The 16,872-nt window shown below is 41.7% G+C and overlaps 1 protein-coding gene across 4 annotated transcripts in view; it reads left to right on the top strand.

Annotated features, from left to right (window-relative positions):
• Mob2 (MOB kinase activator 2) overlaps nt 1–16,872 on the top strand; it is a 475,874-nt gene that overhangs the window by 444,126 nt on the left and 14,876 nt on the right. For all 4 annotated transcript variants that reach the window (XM_065228651.1, XM_065228648.1, XM_065228649.1 and 1 more), the window contains one exon: nt 7,008–7,104. In XM_065228651.1, the coding sequence (XP_065084723.1) occupies nt 7,008–7,104 (97 nt within the window). The remainder of the gene's footprint in view (nt 1–7,007; nt 7,105–16,872) is intronic.

Here is a 16,872-nt window from a genome sequence, read left to right as displayed (position 1 = left end):
TGACCCGCGACGCCAAAAATTTCTGTACCGGGAGCACAAGCGAAGAAAAAACAAACAACGCAGATAGCGACATCTCTTCTGATGCCTGCAGACATGATGCATCACGTTTTTTTTCGATTCCAAAACTTCTCGGAAAGCGAGAAAACCACCAATCACACACGTATAACCGTCCGGGAGGCAGAGTGCCAGCGCTTATCTGGCAAAATCAGCGAACGCACGCACAAAACAGAAACAAACACAACCGTATCCGAAGAGGTTCGAAGCTGAACTCCTTTGTTGCTGAGGAATCCAATTTTGACTGACGAAGGTGCGCTTATTTGGAGGGTATTCCAACACTCCGAAGGGTATAAATAGTGGGACCTTTCAATTAGAGTCGGATCCTTGCGATAAATGCAAGAATGACAACTGTAAAAAAATCGAATACTTCATCATTTCTTAAAAGTGATGGAGTAATACGACATGCATTAAACTAAGGACACTGGATATACTAAAATAGATCAAATTACTGGTCGCAGTGGTGTTAGGTCCCGAACAGAGGGGAAAAAAGAATGCTGTCAAAATTGGATATGTGGTTGCCATGACAACGCCTGTCAATATTGTGAAGACATTGGTGATGGCGTTTGGTGTTCTATGAGCTTATCAGGATCATTAATTTCATCTTAGAGAAAATTTCAGAACTTGGTGTGAAAGGCCAGCTGTAGGAGTATTTAAATAGTAATAGTTTGTTTCAAGATCATCCTCGGTGGACAAAGCCGAGTCTTGTCACCCTTTTTTGACGATGACCTTACTCCCCTATAAAGTGTACCCCGTATACCCCTAATATCTCATGAACTGTTGTTTAAAGACATAGTATTCTAAAACCATGCATAAAGTGCTTATGTTTTACGAAAAATAGAGCTGTGAAAAAACATTTCCTCCAAAAAGTAGGGGAAAATGGGGTAAAATGGCCCAAAACACATACCTACAAGGCTCTCCGGTCTATGGGACCACGCGCAATCGATTCCCCGGACGATTTCTCTTCGGAAAAGTCGTTTTTCATGGCCGGAATTCAGCGTGCTGTTGAGATATTGAATTTTGGGTAATTTTGGACCCATTTTTGCCCATAGTGCGGTGGTGGCTGAACTGAGCTGCGCAAGGACTACCATCGCGTAAACTGGGCGCAGTTTGGACGCGTGGTAGACAGACACATCAACGACAACCCGCCGCTTGACACCGTGGAGAACATCGACCGAGCGTTGGAGGGACTCCAACAAGCCATAACCGTGGCTGACGAGGCGTGCGTCCGACGAGTTCCTTTGAGGGGTAAGTTTATTGCCATTGATTCCCCCGCCCAACTCTTAATTCACCTGAGAAATGTTCGTAGACGCCAGTTTCAGAGGACTGGAGATCTAGCGAGGAAACGTGAAATGGCCGATCTGAACAAGGATATTGCTTCCAGAATGGTCTCACTCCGGAACGAAAGTTTCGGGCGGTTTTTCCAGAATCTGGACGACCGCTCCAGACCATTCTGGAAAGTTGCCAAGGTCCTAAAGACGCACCCCAAACCCATTCCACCACTTAAAGATGAATATGATGACATCAAGAGAAATCAAATGCGATTGGTGAGCATATTGCCAAATCACACTTGCTTGGCTTCAACATCCAAAGTCCGCTCGAAGTTCAGGTTGAGCAATACGTACCCAACCTTGATTCCTTCCCTTGTGCTATCCCTCCGAAGGATAGAATCACAGTGGAACAGATTTTTTCAGCGCTGAAATGCCTTAAAAAACATGAAGGCCCCCGGGTTTGACGGAATATTCAACCTAGTGTTGAAAAATCTCAGCATGAAGGTTCACTCTCTGCTGGCTGCTGTCTTCAACAGATGCTTGGAACTGCACTACGTTCCAAGTATCTGGAAGACAGCGAAAATCATACCTATCCGCAAACCCGGGAAGGACCCAACGCTAGCTTCAAGCTACAGACCGATCAGCCTCCTTTCAGCGCTGAGCAAATTGTTAGAGAAACTTATTCTCAATCATCTCCTACCGGAACAGTTCGGGTTCAGGAAGGGGCACTCCACAAATCATCAGCTAGTACGGGTGATGAATAACATCCGAAGTAACAAGGCTGTATCCAAGTCCACATCCAAGCTTTGTAACTTCAACTTTCCTTAGCATCTTGTTCAAATCACTCGTAACTACCTTCAGCAAAGTTCGTTCAGGGTATCGTTGAATGGCTGCCTTTCAAACACGTTCTCCATCCCAGCAGGTGTTCCGTAAGGAAGTCTGTTGAGCCCTTTGCTTTACAGCATCTACACTTCTGACATTCCTCCCCTCGGAGACGGTTGCGTGTTCTTCCTGTTCGCAGATGATACCGCAATAACCGTCAAGGGTAGGATGCCTCGCGAAATAACATACAAGCTCCAACGATGCCTTGACGCCTTTGCTGATTACGCCACCACGTGGAAAGTCAAAATCAATGCCTCCAAAACACAAGCGATCATGTTCCTCCATCGGCAATCGCCGAAACTGAAACCGGCTCCATCTTGTACTGTAATCATGGACGGCACAAGGGTTGAGTGGTCTGCCGAAGTAACCTATCTCGGGATGTTGTTTGACGAAAAGCTGCTATTCCGCTTGCATGTGGAGAAAACCGTAGTCAAGTGTTCCGCATTGGTTAGGTGTCTGTATCCGCTGATTTGCTACAGATTCAGCCTCTCAAAGGGGAACATACTGGCTGTCTACAAACAAATTATAGCACCTGCCATCTTCTACGCAGCTCAGGTGTGGGAATCATGTGCACAGACTCTCAGGAACAAAATCCAGGTCGCTCAGAATAGAGTGCTGAGGATGGTACTTGATCGTCCTTTCGACACTAGAATAACAAATTTACACGAAGAGGCACTTAAGACTAAATTTGCACAAAAATGTAATGCATCAGAACTTGCTTTGATAAGCAATTTGTATATAGTAGGTTAGGTGTATATAGTAGTTATAGGTTAGTTGTAGTTGTAAATAGTAGTTATAAGTAGTCTCCTTTTTTGAATTCAAAACAAACCAATCCCACTAAGGTGGTAATACTTTAAAACAGGCCTGATAGAACTAATTAAATCTTCAAATGTACTAAAGTTGAAAAGATGCATCTGTGTCACTTGATAAGTAATACATGTAAACCACACAAATACAAGAAATAAAAATCATTTAAAATTAAAAAAAGGCATTAGCTCATTTTTGCTCCGGACGGCGTGGTGAACAGCAATAGCAGCAGTAGGAAGGTGGTGGCTAGTCCACTCCTTCACACCTAACAAGCAACAATTGACTGGTCGTGGCAAAGGAGGAAAAGGTCTGGTAAATGAGGCGCCAAGCGTCATCGCAAAGTTCTTCGAGATAACCGCCATCCGTCGTCTGGCTCGCCGTGGTGGTGTCAAACGTATCTCCGGTCTGATCTACGAGGTGTGCTGAAGGTGTTCCTGGAAAATGAGGTCTGTGATGCTGTCACCTACACTAAACACGCCAAGCGTAAGTGGCCATGGATGTCCTCTTCAATAAAACGGCCCTTTTCAGGGCCATCAAGTTTACATCACTAAAGAGTTGGAATAGAATTTATCAGTGCTTGTTTGTCCATGTTCAGAACCACAAGCCCCCAACGAACACACAACATGCTTGAGTTGTAATCTTGTAACCAAACTTGGAAGCAGGGGTGCAAGTGATTTTGATTGATTCTCTTAATCAACTTTCTATTTGAAAAAAAAATACTACGAATTTGGTACGCCTACAATTCAAACACGGAAAGAGTTGAGATGATAGATAATTGATCAATTAATCATTTTGTTCGACCATTTTCCACAGAGATGGCGCTGTTCCGCTGGTAGGAAGTGATAGAAATCCCCATATAGAAATTGAGAGAAGTGGGAATAATTCGCTTTCGGTGCATATTCAGGTGAAAAAAAAGTGAACGACAACCTAAAGAAATTAATCAGGGACTTTGTCGTTCAGTTTTTTCCCGGAAATTATTGTTAAACAAGCTACAATTAAATAAAAATGATTTTTCCCCATACAATTTTACCTGCTTTACTTCCAGTCACCAGAGAGCCAAAAAAAAATCAAATTTGAGAGAGAAATTCTCTCTCACGAGCTCAATCTCTCAACATGCCATGTATTTTGTTGACATTCGATTTGTTATTTCCCTTTCACAGATTACAAAATAGAGTACCTGACACTACAAAACATGTCTGGTACCTCTATATATGCATTTGCTTTAACATTTGAAGTCCCTCCTTTTTTACATATTCTGCGCAAAAGATACTTTATGCACCCCCCCCCCCCCCCATACATAAAATTCGGCGGGAAATTCTGTGAGGGGTGAGCTATTTTGTGTGCAGAATGTGTAAAAAAGGAGGGACTTCGAATATTAATCTAAATGCATATATAGAGGTACCAGAAATGTTTTGCACTGCAGTGTCCTCTGTGAACAATTATAGGAAAACAGATTATGTCTAGTTTCCGATAGATGTCACCGCAAACAACAGCTGTGACATCTGATGGAACATGAATGCAGAAGCTTGACAAAATAATCAATTAAAAGAACTAAATGCTCTTCACATTTATTCCGTCTACTAGCGGTCCTACGTCAAGCTTCCGTTCGTGCCCCTAGGCACAGACCCTTCTACTTTTTTGACCTGAATATGCACCGAAAGCGAATTATTCCCACTTCTCTTAAATTCTATATGGGGATTTTATCACTTCCTACCAGCGGAACAGCGCCATCTCTGTAGAAAATGGCCAGAAGATATGATTAATTTAAAAGATGGAATGAAGTGAGAACAAAAACTAAGAAAACAGAAACCGTCAAAAGTTGGTCCTTTTCTTAATCTTTGTAAATCTGTAGGAAATATGCCCACGACGCTAGAGATTTTGGACACGCTACCGGCTTAACTGCCCTAATGTTCTTCTGTAATCTGACAGTATATGTGAGAGTTTTTATTTGTCTTTTCATGTTATCAACTTGTATGTTTTCAAAGCTTTAGTGTTCGATACAAATGCAAAACTAACCGACGATTAATTTCTAGAAAATTATTAAAAAGGATATGATTGATGCCCAGCCCACGGCTAAAAGCGTCTCTAATAAAGGAAAAAAAATCATTGATGCCTCTGAGCCGGGGCCCCTTCCAAAGTGGGGGCCCTGACTGTAGCCCACCATCGCCCTACCGCTAATACGGCACTGCTCGGAACTTTCCTGAAGTTTATGAAAGAACTATCTTTATCAAATCCAACCATCAAAACATTCCAATTTATCTTCAAACCCATTCGAAAAATAGAGGTTGAGTGCGGGCTGTAATGACTGGGTGGACAGAAATTAGATCTTAACCCTATATGTATGTACATATATCACAGAAACAACTTTGCTACACATGCCTGTCGCCTGTCTAGGAAACAAACTGTAAAATCACCCTCACTTTGTTCACAAAAATCCAAAAGTAAATTCACGGGCACTTTGCTTTCAATCGAGCAGTTTACCTTCGATCAATATCGGTGACACCCATCATGTCAACTCCTTTAAAAATACCAGTCAGTAATCGCTCGCCTAATTGTTAAATATTTACATTCGAAACAAGCACAATCAACAACCTTAGCAATTAATTTCACGAGGCAAACAATGCACCTTCGGTGGAAAAGTGTTTACGGTTTGCGTTTAATGACAGGTCTCTTGTTTGTTGTTGTTGTAGTTGTTTTTTTTTTGCGGCGATCACAAATTGCCCCGCCGTCGTCGGTCGCAGTGAAAGTAACAGGTTCAATTATTTCCAGTTCAATCAGCTGCTCAGCTGCTGAGCTGCAGCAATAACTTTTAACAACACGCCTTACCCCATCCCGCGCAGAGGGCACATGTGCGTTTTGTTTTCTCCTGATGTTGAATTTATTTCTCGTATTTATTAATGTTCAGTGTTCAGTAGTGGCATTTGTGTTGTGAGTGCGCAATTGAAGGGGATGGAACACTGTTTTGACCTAAATGTTGGGTGAAAAAATAAAACCTGCTAAAAGGTGGCTGTTGAAAAATGAATGATGTGTCTTTTCTTTGAGTGCCGGCTTTTAGCAGTTCAGAAACAATTTAGTCGCCCGAAACAGGTCATTCGAAGAAAAATTTAAACCGAAAGAGGCACGTGCCTTGAATCACTTTTGTTTGTGTCGAAACACGAAAATTGACGCATTTTAGTGATCCCTAAATGGCAGTGCCGCTAAATCTCACTCATTGAAGATGAAAATGACAGTTTTTGTTTTCGCTATCACTAGATCCAAAGTTAGGTAGGTCATGTCGTTTGTCAATGTGACACCGTTGGGCTTTTGTTTATGTTCAAAATGACATCACAACCGCCGAACTGACTAATGTGCTTATCGGTCTTCCCAGCAGGCGTAACAATTTCCAAACTCAAACATATGAAATTCAATTTGACAGCTGAGGGTTAGCATCTTTCGCGAAAAATTCTTGAATGTTCACCATGAGTGAGAGCTCAGGTTTTTTTCTGCTCGCTAATGTGCAAAAATTGAAACATGGATGATTGATCACGTACGCCATCGTCGTCTGAGGACAGTATTTTTAGGTTGGGCACGCATTGCGAAAAAAAACTCGCGACTGTTTTTGTTTTACCGCAGCTCCATCTGTCACCGGCATTTCACCGGTCGTCGTCGTAGTCAGTCGTTTCGTGATTGAGATGGATGTGAAGGGATTTGTTTTAACCTGCCATGCACGTTTTAACGGAAAATCTGACAGGTCAGCAGGGAGTGTCATCGCACTGTGAGTTGAGTGAGGTGTCACCCGTTCCGTGTGTATTTTGTCTGTCGGTAATTACTCGGGTCGTTGGAAATGGATAAAAAGAATTCAATTACCCGTGGGATGGAATCATTTGTCAGATTTAGTTGAATTGAATGGATGATGCAGTGTGACAGTTTGTGCCCTTCGGCTAATTTTAATTGTTAAATTCTCATATTAACTTTGACGTTTCCTCTTTCTCTCTCTGTCTCTTCTTTCAACAGCGTTAGCGCTTTTCGAGCACGTGAACCTAGTATACGGAACAATCAGCGAATTCTGCACCACATCCGGCTGTCCAGACATGACCGGACCAGGAACTAGGTAAGTTTATTTAGCAATTAAAATATACGGACACGGACGCAGACCTTTTTATTGTCAATGGACGGGTGGACGCAAACGAAAGGGAGATATGCAGTAACCATTCGTCGTTGACTGACTGTATGAATAAATGAATCATCATTAATCATGACATAAGCGAGCTTTCGAGGTCACACTAGTCAGTGAGTAAAGTTTGCGTCAATGTGTGGCAATCAACCACTATGGAGCGATGACAATGGATAATGACAGATCCGTAATGTGAGCACAGGCTAGGGAGGTACAGATAAAGCGTGTTGTCATTTGCTTAACATTTTTGAATGTTTGTTCGATTAGTAAATAGAAACTCTTTTCCATCAAATAAATTATGGATTCGTACCATGATGATTTTTTTTTAATAATTATGAGTCATATATCAATTCTGTCGAATTTGAATTGACGAGGTGGCAAAATATCGGAAATTTGTTGATGCATCAGGAAAATCAACAAACTATTTAAAATTTAAAAATTTTGAAGGTACAAATCGGTTTGATCATCTCTCTTTACCAAACTCCCCCGTTGGAGAGGGATGGTGAGGGGGGATTGGGATTTTTTTTTTATTTAAAATTATGTTAGTTTTGTTTAAACCCATTTGGAACCAATTAATTATTTACACGAGATTTTTCAAAAAGCACGTATTTTTTTTATGTGCTAAGGCATTTAAACTATCCTGCAGCTGAACTCCGGGCATGCATTTCATCGAAAAGAAAGAAATTTATACATATTAGATACATGTAGAAATTTCCACTCTTCGTTAAAATGTATGTTCCGCTAGAGTGCTAATTCTTGACAATATAGCTCCAAGGCACGGGTCTTCCCTATAGAGAATGTACAAACATGTCCATAAAATCAAGATTCCATCAGATTCAATTAGCTGGAACACTTTTGAATACCATAAAACGGGGATAATTGATCGCTATTTAACGTAAATAAATAAATTTCTACAATAAACTAAATTAAAAAACGTCAAAAAAGATGCACAGTTGTGCCTAAATGTAGGCAATTTCATTCAAAATCACTGGTAATTTTGCGATAAACTCTGTATTTCTTGATATTTGAAACACTCTACGGCAATTTTTAAAATAATTCGGATTCATTGACACTTAGTTTAGTAAAACATGATACTTGAATGGTAATGACATCAATCGTTGCAGTCCTATGATCGTTTGTTTGGGTGTTGATATTGTATGCTACTTAACGTTAGATCTATAAAATTGAAATTCATGCAATAAATTTTTCTTTTTGTTAGGGAAACACATCAAGGCAATCATTGGAGTCTCACGATACTTACCTTACCAATCAGGCTAAGACCTTGTTGTCCTCTGCTGTCCGAAGAAGTCGTCTCCACTCTACTCGATCCATGGCCACAGCTCGCCAGCCTCGTAGTCTGCGAAGGGTCCGCAGGTCGTCTTCTACTTGGTCGATACACCTTGCACGCTGCGCGCCTCTTCTTTTTGTTCCTATTGGGTCGCTTTCTAGAACCATTTTCACTGGGACGTCGTGCGGCATTCTTACGACGTGCCCAGCTCACCGTAGTCGCCCAATTTTTGCAAAATGGACGATGGATGGTTCTCCCAGCAGCTGGTGCAATTCGTGGTTCATCTACACTCCACCGTAGATGGTACGCAACACAACACCTTCCGTTCGAAAACACCAAGGGCGCGTTGGTCCTCCACGAGCATAGTCCAGGTCTTGTGGCCGTAAAGGACCACCGGTCTTGTAGACAGTCAACTTCGTGCGGCGGCGAATTTTATTCGACCGGAGCGTCCTCCAGAGTCCAAAGTACGCTCGATTTCCTGCCATAACGCGTCTTTGAATTTCTCTGCTGGTATCATTTTAGGCTGTCACCAGTGAGCCCAATTACACGAACTCATCGACCACCTCGATTTCGTCACCGTCAATCTGAACTCGGGGTGGGAGGCTAACATTGTCTTCCCTAGAACCTCTTCCTTTCATGTATTTTGTCTTTGATGCGTTGATGGCAAGTCCAATCCGCCTAGCTTCAGCCTTCAGTCTGATGTACGTTTCCGCCATCATCTCAAAGTTCCGTGCCATAATGTCAATGTCATCGGCGAAGCCAAGGAGCCGGATGGACTTCCTGAATATCGTGCCACTCGTGTCTATCCCAGCTCTTCTGATCACACCTTCTAACGCGATGTTAAACAGCAGACACGAAAGTCCATCACCTTGCCGTAACCCCCTTCGAGATTCAAAGGGACTCGAGAGTGTCCCCGATACTCGAACAACGCACATCACTCGATCCATCGTCGCTTTGGCCAATCACGTCAGTTTATCCGGAAATCCGTACTCGTGCACAATCTGCCATAGCTGATCTCGATCGATTGTGTCGTATGCGGATTTGAAATCGATGAACAAATGATGTGTGGGCACGTTGTATTCGCGGCATTTCTGCAGAACCTGCCGAATCGTGGCATAGAATTTGGGAGAGTACCTTGTAGGCGGCGCTCAGCAGTGTGATCGCGCGCTAGTTGCAGCAATCCAACTTGTCGCCCTTTGTGTAGATTGGGCATACGAAACCTTCCATCCACTCCTCCGGTAATATCTCCTCCTCCCAAATCTTGGCAATTACCCAGTGCAGCGCTCTAGCCAGTGCTTCACCACCGTATTTTGATAGCTCACTTGGTCGTTGATCTACACAAGTTGCTTTGTTGTTCTTCAGCCGACCGATCTCCTCCTCAACTTCTTGAATATCAGGGGCCGGTAGCTTGTCGTCTTCTGCGCGTGCTCCAAGGTCTGTTGCCGTGCCACCTTCGTTTTCTGCTGCTTCACCGCTGAGGTGCTCGTCATAGTACTGCTTCCACCTCTCAATCACCTCACACTCGTTCGTGAGAAGGTGACCGTCCAAGTCCTTGCACATATCGGCTTACGGCACGTAGCCTTTGCTCGAACTATTTAGCTTCTCATAGAACTTCCGTGTGTCGTTTACGCGGTACAGATTTTCCATCATCTTGCGATCTCGATCTTCCTGCTGACGCTTCTTCCTTCGGAAACCCGAGTTTTGTCTGTTCCGCGGAGTCTCACGATGCTATACCTTTAATATATCTCTTGATATCACCGACCATGTTATACGTGACAATTAAAAATGTAACGCATTATGATCAATTTCACCCCGGTATCAATTTTCCTCCGGATTACGGTACTTCCTGAACAACCTACAGTCTTTAAAGAGCATAAAAATTTTAAACAGTTGGAGATCCTCAGAACTTGATCAACCTGAAGTCTTGGAAAAATATCCAGAGAACTTCACTAATATCTATATGGAGATCTTTTGAATATTTCCTGCTGTCTAGGAAGGATGTCTGAAAGAATATCCTGTAACTTAACTCCCTTAAATTTTACTAAATTTCCTCAACTTCTACGAAGTTCCCTGAACTTATTCCAAATTCCATATTTTTTCAATCTCTCTTAATTCTACGAAGATCTCTGAAAATCTTTGCACTTCTGGAAAGAAACCTAAGACATCTACAAATATTCTTGAACATCTGGAAAGTTCATTGAAATTGAACGAAGTGTTCAAAACTCTCCAAGAAGTTCATTAGGCTTTTTCGAATTCAGATCTCTGATAATCTGCAACGAAGTTCCCTATACTGAAGTAAGGATCCCCAAAGTTCCTAGAAGTTTATTGAACTATCTTTAGATTTTCTACAAAATTCCCTGAACTTTTTCAAAATTCCTTACACTTATAAGAAGTTTTATGCAAAACTTTTGCAAAATTCGCAAAACTTCTACATTGTTTGTTATACTTCTACGTTTCTCGATGATTTTCCGCGAAGTTCCACGAAAGAAATTCAAAAGGCTTCAAAAAAAATGGCCGGAAATTATATAGAGGTTCCCGATCAAAAATGAGCTTCCCTGAAATAAAATAATGTTCCGGTGAAAGTTAATGCTTTTCCGTTGATACTGAATCCACACCCGTTTCAACCACACCCAAATTCGAAATGCACCAAAACCAACAAGCATGGCAAATTAGAAAAATGGGAAGTATTGAAATTTTGAACATATTCGTGAACACAATATTATTGTAAAATAATAATTCTACTACTGAAATGACAACTTCAATTCCAAGATTCCAAGTTCAGGGTAGTTCTTCCGAAGTTCAGGGAGCCTTGCCGAAGTTCAGGGAAGTCTTGCTGAAGTTCAGAGAAGTTCTGCGGAAATTCAGAGAAGTTCTGTTGAAGTTCAGGGAAGTTCTGCCGATGTTCAAGGAAGTTTTTCCGAACTATAGGGAAGTCCTACCAATGTTCAGAGAACTACTGCCGAATTTCATAGAAGTTCTACCGAAGTTCAGGGAAGTCCTGCTGAAGTTCAGGGAAGACCTGCCAATGTTCAGAGAAGTTTTGCCGAACTTCAGGGAAGTTCTACCGAAGTTCAGGGAAGTGCTGCTGAAGTTCAGGGAAGTCCTTTCATTTCAATTCTTGGAAATCAGGGAAGTCTTGATGAAGTTCAGGGAACTCATGCCGAAGTTCAGGAAAGGCCTGCCGAACCTCACACACTAAGATTTTGTTTCCGTATTCGGTAAATTTTACCGAAATCAGAACAGCTGAATGTTCGGTAAAACTTTGACCTTCATGCTAAAGGCTATTGAGTTTGAAAATAATATCAAAACATGTTCAACCTTGTTTAAATTATCAAATCTTGTCATTTTAGTGGAGATTTAGTTTCAAAGTAGCTGAAAAGCAATTGAATTGAATTGCATAAATTTTACCGAAAAGTTCAGCTGTTCAGATTTCTGTAAAAATTACCGAAGTCGGCGATAATTTCTAAGTGTGCAAGGAAGTCCTACCCTAGTTCAGGTAAGGCCTATCAAAGTTCAGGGAACTCCTGCTGAAGTTCAGCGAAGTCCTGCCGAAGTTCAGTGTTACGAAAAAAAAGGTTGAAATAATGCATTTTACAAGTATGTTGTCTTCGGAGGAAATGTTCCTAACAATATTTTGAAACAATCTACGGGAGTGAAATATGACCTTTCATACGAAACATTTGTGTAATTGATGAGCAAAGTTAGCGACCACTATGATTGTGGTCCAAAAATTGAACTTAGAAAATGGTTTACAGAAAATTTAAACAATAAATCAATCTTGTAAAAATTGCTAGAGATAATTTTGCACGGAAAAGTTTTTTTCGATTGAGCGCTGCGTTATTTTGTAAAAAATCGATGAAGTGAGTCATTCTAAACCGATCCACTTTCACCTTAACTTCTACGAATCTTCTCAAACTCAAATAAATTTTCCACTTCAACGCAATTTTAAGAACTTTTCCAAGTTTCTTGTTTCTGCGAATTTTCTGTAGATCGATGAAGTTCCCAAAAATTCTAATAAGTTTCCTCAATTTCTAAGATGTTTCCTGACCTACTTAGAAGTCATTGAAGTTTCACAAAGTTTCCAGAAGTTAAAGAAAAATCCCTGGGCTCATTACCAATTTGTAGAGCCTGTAGACGTATTATTATGCCATCGATTAAATATCGATATAATATAATTTATCAAAATTGCTTCTTCTAGTCCAGAACGTATGAAAAGTAGTCAACATAAAGGACTTTAAAAAAGATAAGTAACATCGATCTTAACAAGCTTGAAAAAATACCGGTGAATAAAAAAAAACACCAGCTACGCCAATGTAAAATCGATGCGACGAAGAGACTGCTGGCCTTTTTTTCTGTTAAAGTCGAATAGCTTCGCAGCATTCTAGAACCTCAGTCGGCGTCCACAAACAAATGTTCAATCGCTTGTCTCTCTTTCTCCCGTCGCTCTATTGGTCTTTCTTTCAAGCTTCGGTGAAACGAACGAGCGAAAGAGCGCTCGGCTTTGATAGTTTCGCCTTTCATGAAGCACATTTACAGAGGTTTCACTACGTATAGGACGGAAAATGAAAATATATATTTGAAGCATTTCTCACGTGAAAACACTTGAATATTATACGTGATATGTTTAATTTATTTTCCATCGACATAAATTAACGGAAACGGGACATAACGCATTTTAAACAAATTAAAAGAGCGGTGATAGAATGTTCGTGAAAGGGATTGAAAGCCAGACTGAGGTTTTTTTTTTTGTTCATTGATTTATTTGATAAGGCTCAATCGAATTAACTTTACAGAGCTGAGGATTCTTGTTCAATATACAAAACATCTCAAAACTATCGTCAAAAGGTAGGGTAAATGTTGGCTTCGGCAGCCATCGACTGTTTTCGGCAACCACAATTTAAACGTTAATTTCGATGTATTTTCTTACTAAAACACTTCGCTGAATGTATTTAAACGATTCCTTAGTCTTTCAGCTTCAATCCTAATACATTTTTACGACTGAGCAAACCTGTTATGCTAGGTGTTTCTTCAAAAGAAACATAAGCACATCAAAATACGGCTGATTTCGAGTTGCCGATAATAGAACAGCTGGTTAACACGCAGTTTAAACGGAAAGGTTGCCGAAGTAAAAGAGGCTGCCGACAATAGTCACACTCACCTGAGAAGTTTGGAGCGCCTTAAAAACGTTTTCAAACCGTTTTGGACAGTTTTGTTGATTGGAATGGATAGAATAGCTAGCAGCAGATGAATGTAAACAAACAGACACGTCATATGTGTGCGTGACACTGAGAAAATGCTAATAGAAGTGCGGAAGCTGCTTAGATTGACGAGAATACGTAAATTCCCCTACAACACAATAAACACTTTATCTTCCGCTATCCAAAAAGCCTCCTCAATCAGAACGGCTTCCAGTAGTTTCTTTGTATGGCAGTATCGCCAACGAGGGGCAGAGCGCATCCATTGCAGCAATGGACGCAACACGTGGTCAGCACTCACACACTCATCACAAAACGGTTGCTTTCCAAAGTCGACGACGCATCGACCAAAAGAACTGCTGATGAAGAACAATGAGGAGCACCACACAATGGTTGCTGTCGACAGCCGAGTGAAAACTGAGAATGAGGTTTCATTTAATTAGAAAATCGACGGTACTTACATTGAAAGCGATGAGCAAAGTAACGACGAGAAGATTCACAGCCTGCCTTTCCTTCTAACCGTGCTTCTTTTTCATTTTCGTTTCTTGCTGATAGTCTAGCTAGGCGTTATAGAAATGAAGCGTTGAACTCGTTGTATAAGAGAAACAAAACTCGAGTTCATTTCGAAAGTGTGGAGCCTTGGCAAGAACACTTTTAACACCAGTTAATGTCACCTCGGGAGTTCCACAGGGTTCTCATTTAGGACCTTTATTATTTATTCTATTCGTAGATGATGTCAAGCTTGTGTTAAACCGCCTCAATGTGCTTATATATGCTGACGATATGAAACTATACATACAAATCTGTAATCGAAATCGTCGGTCTTTTGTCCCTCTAAACTTTTGTCCTTAAGTCCTTTTTTCATTGATTCTTTGCAGACAAATTTAGATGCTTGTTTTGATATTAGATTGGTAAAATACATACTACATTACCATGACATGTCCTCTTTTAGGATGCCCAATAAAGACTGTGCTTGAAGAAAATGTAACAGACAAAAATGATTACCAACAATTCATTTTAAGTCGGATATGTTTGAAACTCTCAGGGAACAAATAAACACATATTAGCTATGTTTTTGCAAATTTGGTTTATTCAACCTCCTCTTCTAGGCTAAATGTCCGCACCTTGAACTTAACGCTACCCTTCAAATCCTGTGCAACACTTGCACCATCTTTCTTACACACTTTCATCGACTAATTCTTCAAATCCTTGTCGTTTTTGAAGACCTTCCCTGTTATCCGGAGCTTGCCCTTCATAATAGCCCAGAATTTTTCTATTGGGCGAAGGTCTGGTGAGTTCGGCGGATATGCCTCCTTCGGCATAAAAACAACATCGTTGACCTCGTACCACTCCATCACCGGTTTCTCGTAATGGCACGATGCCAGATCCGGCCAAAACAGAGTGTTACCTTCGTGGGACCGGAGGAAGGACAGCAGGCGCTTCTGGAGGCATTCTTCTTTATATCTTCGGCCGTTGATGGTGCCGGTCGATATGTACGGCTTGCTGAATTTGCCGCACCCACAGATCGCCTGCCACACTAAGTACTTGTTGGCAAATTTATCGACCTTGTTCTTTCGTAACTTCTCCGGAAAATCCAGGCGGGACTTACCGACGAAAAACTCCAGGCCGGGGATCTGCTTGGTGTCCGCTTTAATGTACGTCTGGTCGTCCATTACGATGCATTTCGGCTGCACCAACCACTCGCGGTACAGCTTCCTGGACGCGGGATTTGGCCACCGTATTCTGTTTATCGGTTCGGTGTGGCGCCCTCCTTACCTTGAAGACATGAAGTCCGGCCCGCTTGATTGTCTGCTGGACGAACCAGACGGAAGAATTGACCTTCTTGGCTACCTTTCGAATCTAAAGGTCCGAATTGCGCTTGAAGTAATCCCTCGCCTTTCTTGCATTCACGGGGTCGGTCGTCTTCGCTTTTATTCCGCTGCCAGCTCGTCACTGGGGTCTAGGTCTCCTTGAACGATTTTACCACACGGGATACGGTCGAATTGTCGATTTCAAACTGTTTCGCGATCCACCTGTGGGGCTGGCCTATTTGATATTTTCTACGACCGCTCCCATAAATTTTTGTCGAAGCACCTCTTGCTTGGAAGCCATCTTGATGATCACTTGACAGATTTTGCACTTGTAAACACAACACTCTAAACTAGTTTTTCTTAAAATTGTTGGGCACAGCCAACAGACACGAACGAACACGAAATTTCTTGTTGGCTCACTGCCAACGAGATCGATGGACAGACTGATTGTTGGCCACTGCCAACGATGAACACGAACTATTTCTCGATGGCCCACTGCCAACGACAAGCGATGGACGGATTGCTGCTCCTGGAACGGAGTGGGCACTAGTTCTGCTGGTGAAGCCACTTATCACACGATATAGGAAGTTCTGAAAAGAACTCCGATGAAATTAACTCTTTTGAAAAAGTGATAATGTGGAAACACGCAGTAGAAAACTAGTAGCTCCATCTCAGAGCAGAACGCCGACGACCGGAACTTCAAACAGCAAGCAGACGAAACAAATCAACAGCAGGAGCAAGCAAACTGGAAGACGTTTCTTCTTTGAAATAATACTGCGAAACCTTTTTACTTGTTTACGGCTGATTTATTCTCCAGGATTCAAGAAAGACTTACAAAGTTTTGGGTGCGTACTCTACTTTTAAACATTTTAATATTTCATCAGCCACTTCTGATTGGCTGTTAAGCTGGGTTTAGACAGGGCAAGTCAATTGATCAAGTCAGTTGAATTCAACTGACTTGAACGCGAATTGAACGTGTAAACCATGCCATTCAACTGACTTGATCAACTCACTTGAATTGAAAAAAGTTGAACCAGGCTCAACTTTGCAAGCCAATTGAATTCAACTGAGTTGATCATTTGACTTGCCTAGTCTAAACCCAGCTTTACTGCGCAACGCAAAAAGGAAAGAAAAGTGTACATTAAAATACAATCTTGATTGTGATTGGTTGTTGTCATGTTAGTAGGGAGGCCGTTTTCCCGCGGCTATCTCGGGGTTAGTAAAAAAAGGATGAGGAGGAAGGAAGGGACATATTTTCTGCTGCTGAAGCGTTGACGGTCGGTAAACCCAGGACGTTTACAGTGCCAACGGCGGTGCAGGATCGTCTCGAAACTTATTCGCTGTTGCGAACATCCTCCCCCACGCGATTCGATGTTTCACCAGGAAATTCCTGATTGTTGACCTTAGGCTT

This window comes from Ochlerotatus camptorhynchus, unplaced genomic scaffold (assembly GCF_037179485.1).
Source record: "Ochlerotatus camptorhynchus isolate MF236.1 unplaced genomic scaffold, CSIRO-AGI_Acam_v1.1 ptg000299l, whole genome shotgun sequence".
NCBI classification, from domain to species: domain Eukaryota; kingdom Metazoa; phylum Arthropoda; class Insecta; order Diptera; family Culicidae; genus Ochlerotatus; species Ochlerotatus camptorhynchus.
Note: the sequence above shows the minus strand (reverse complement) of the source record. Positions and strands in the feature narration are given on the sequence as shown.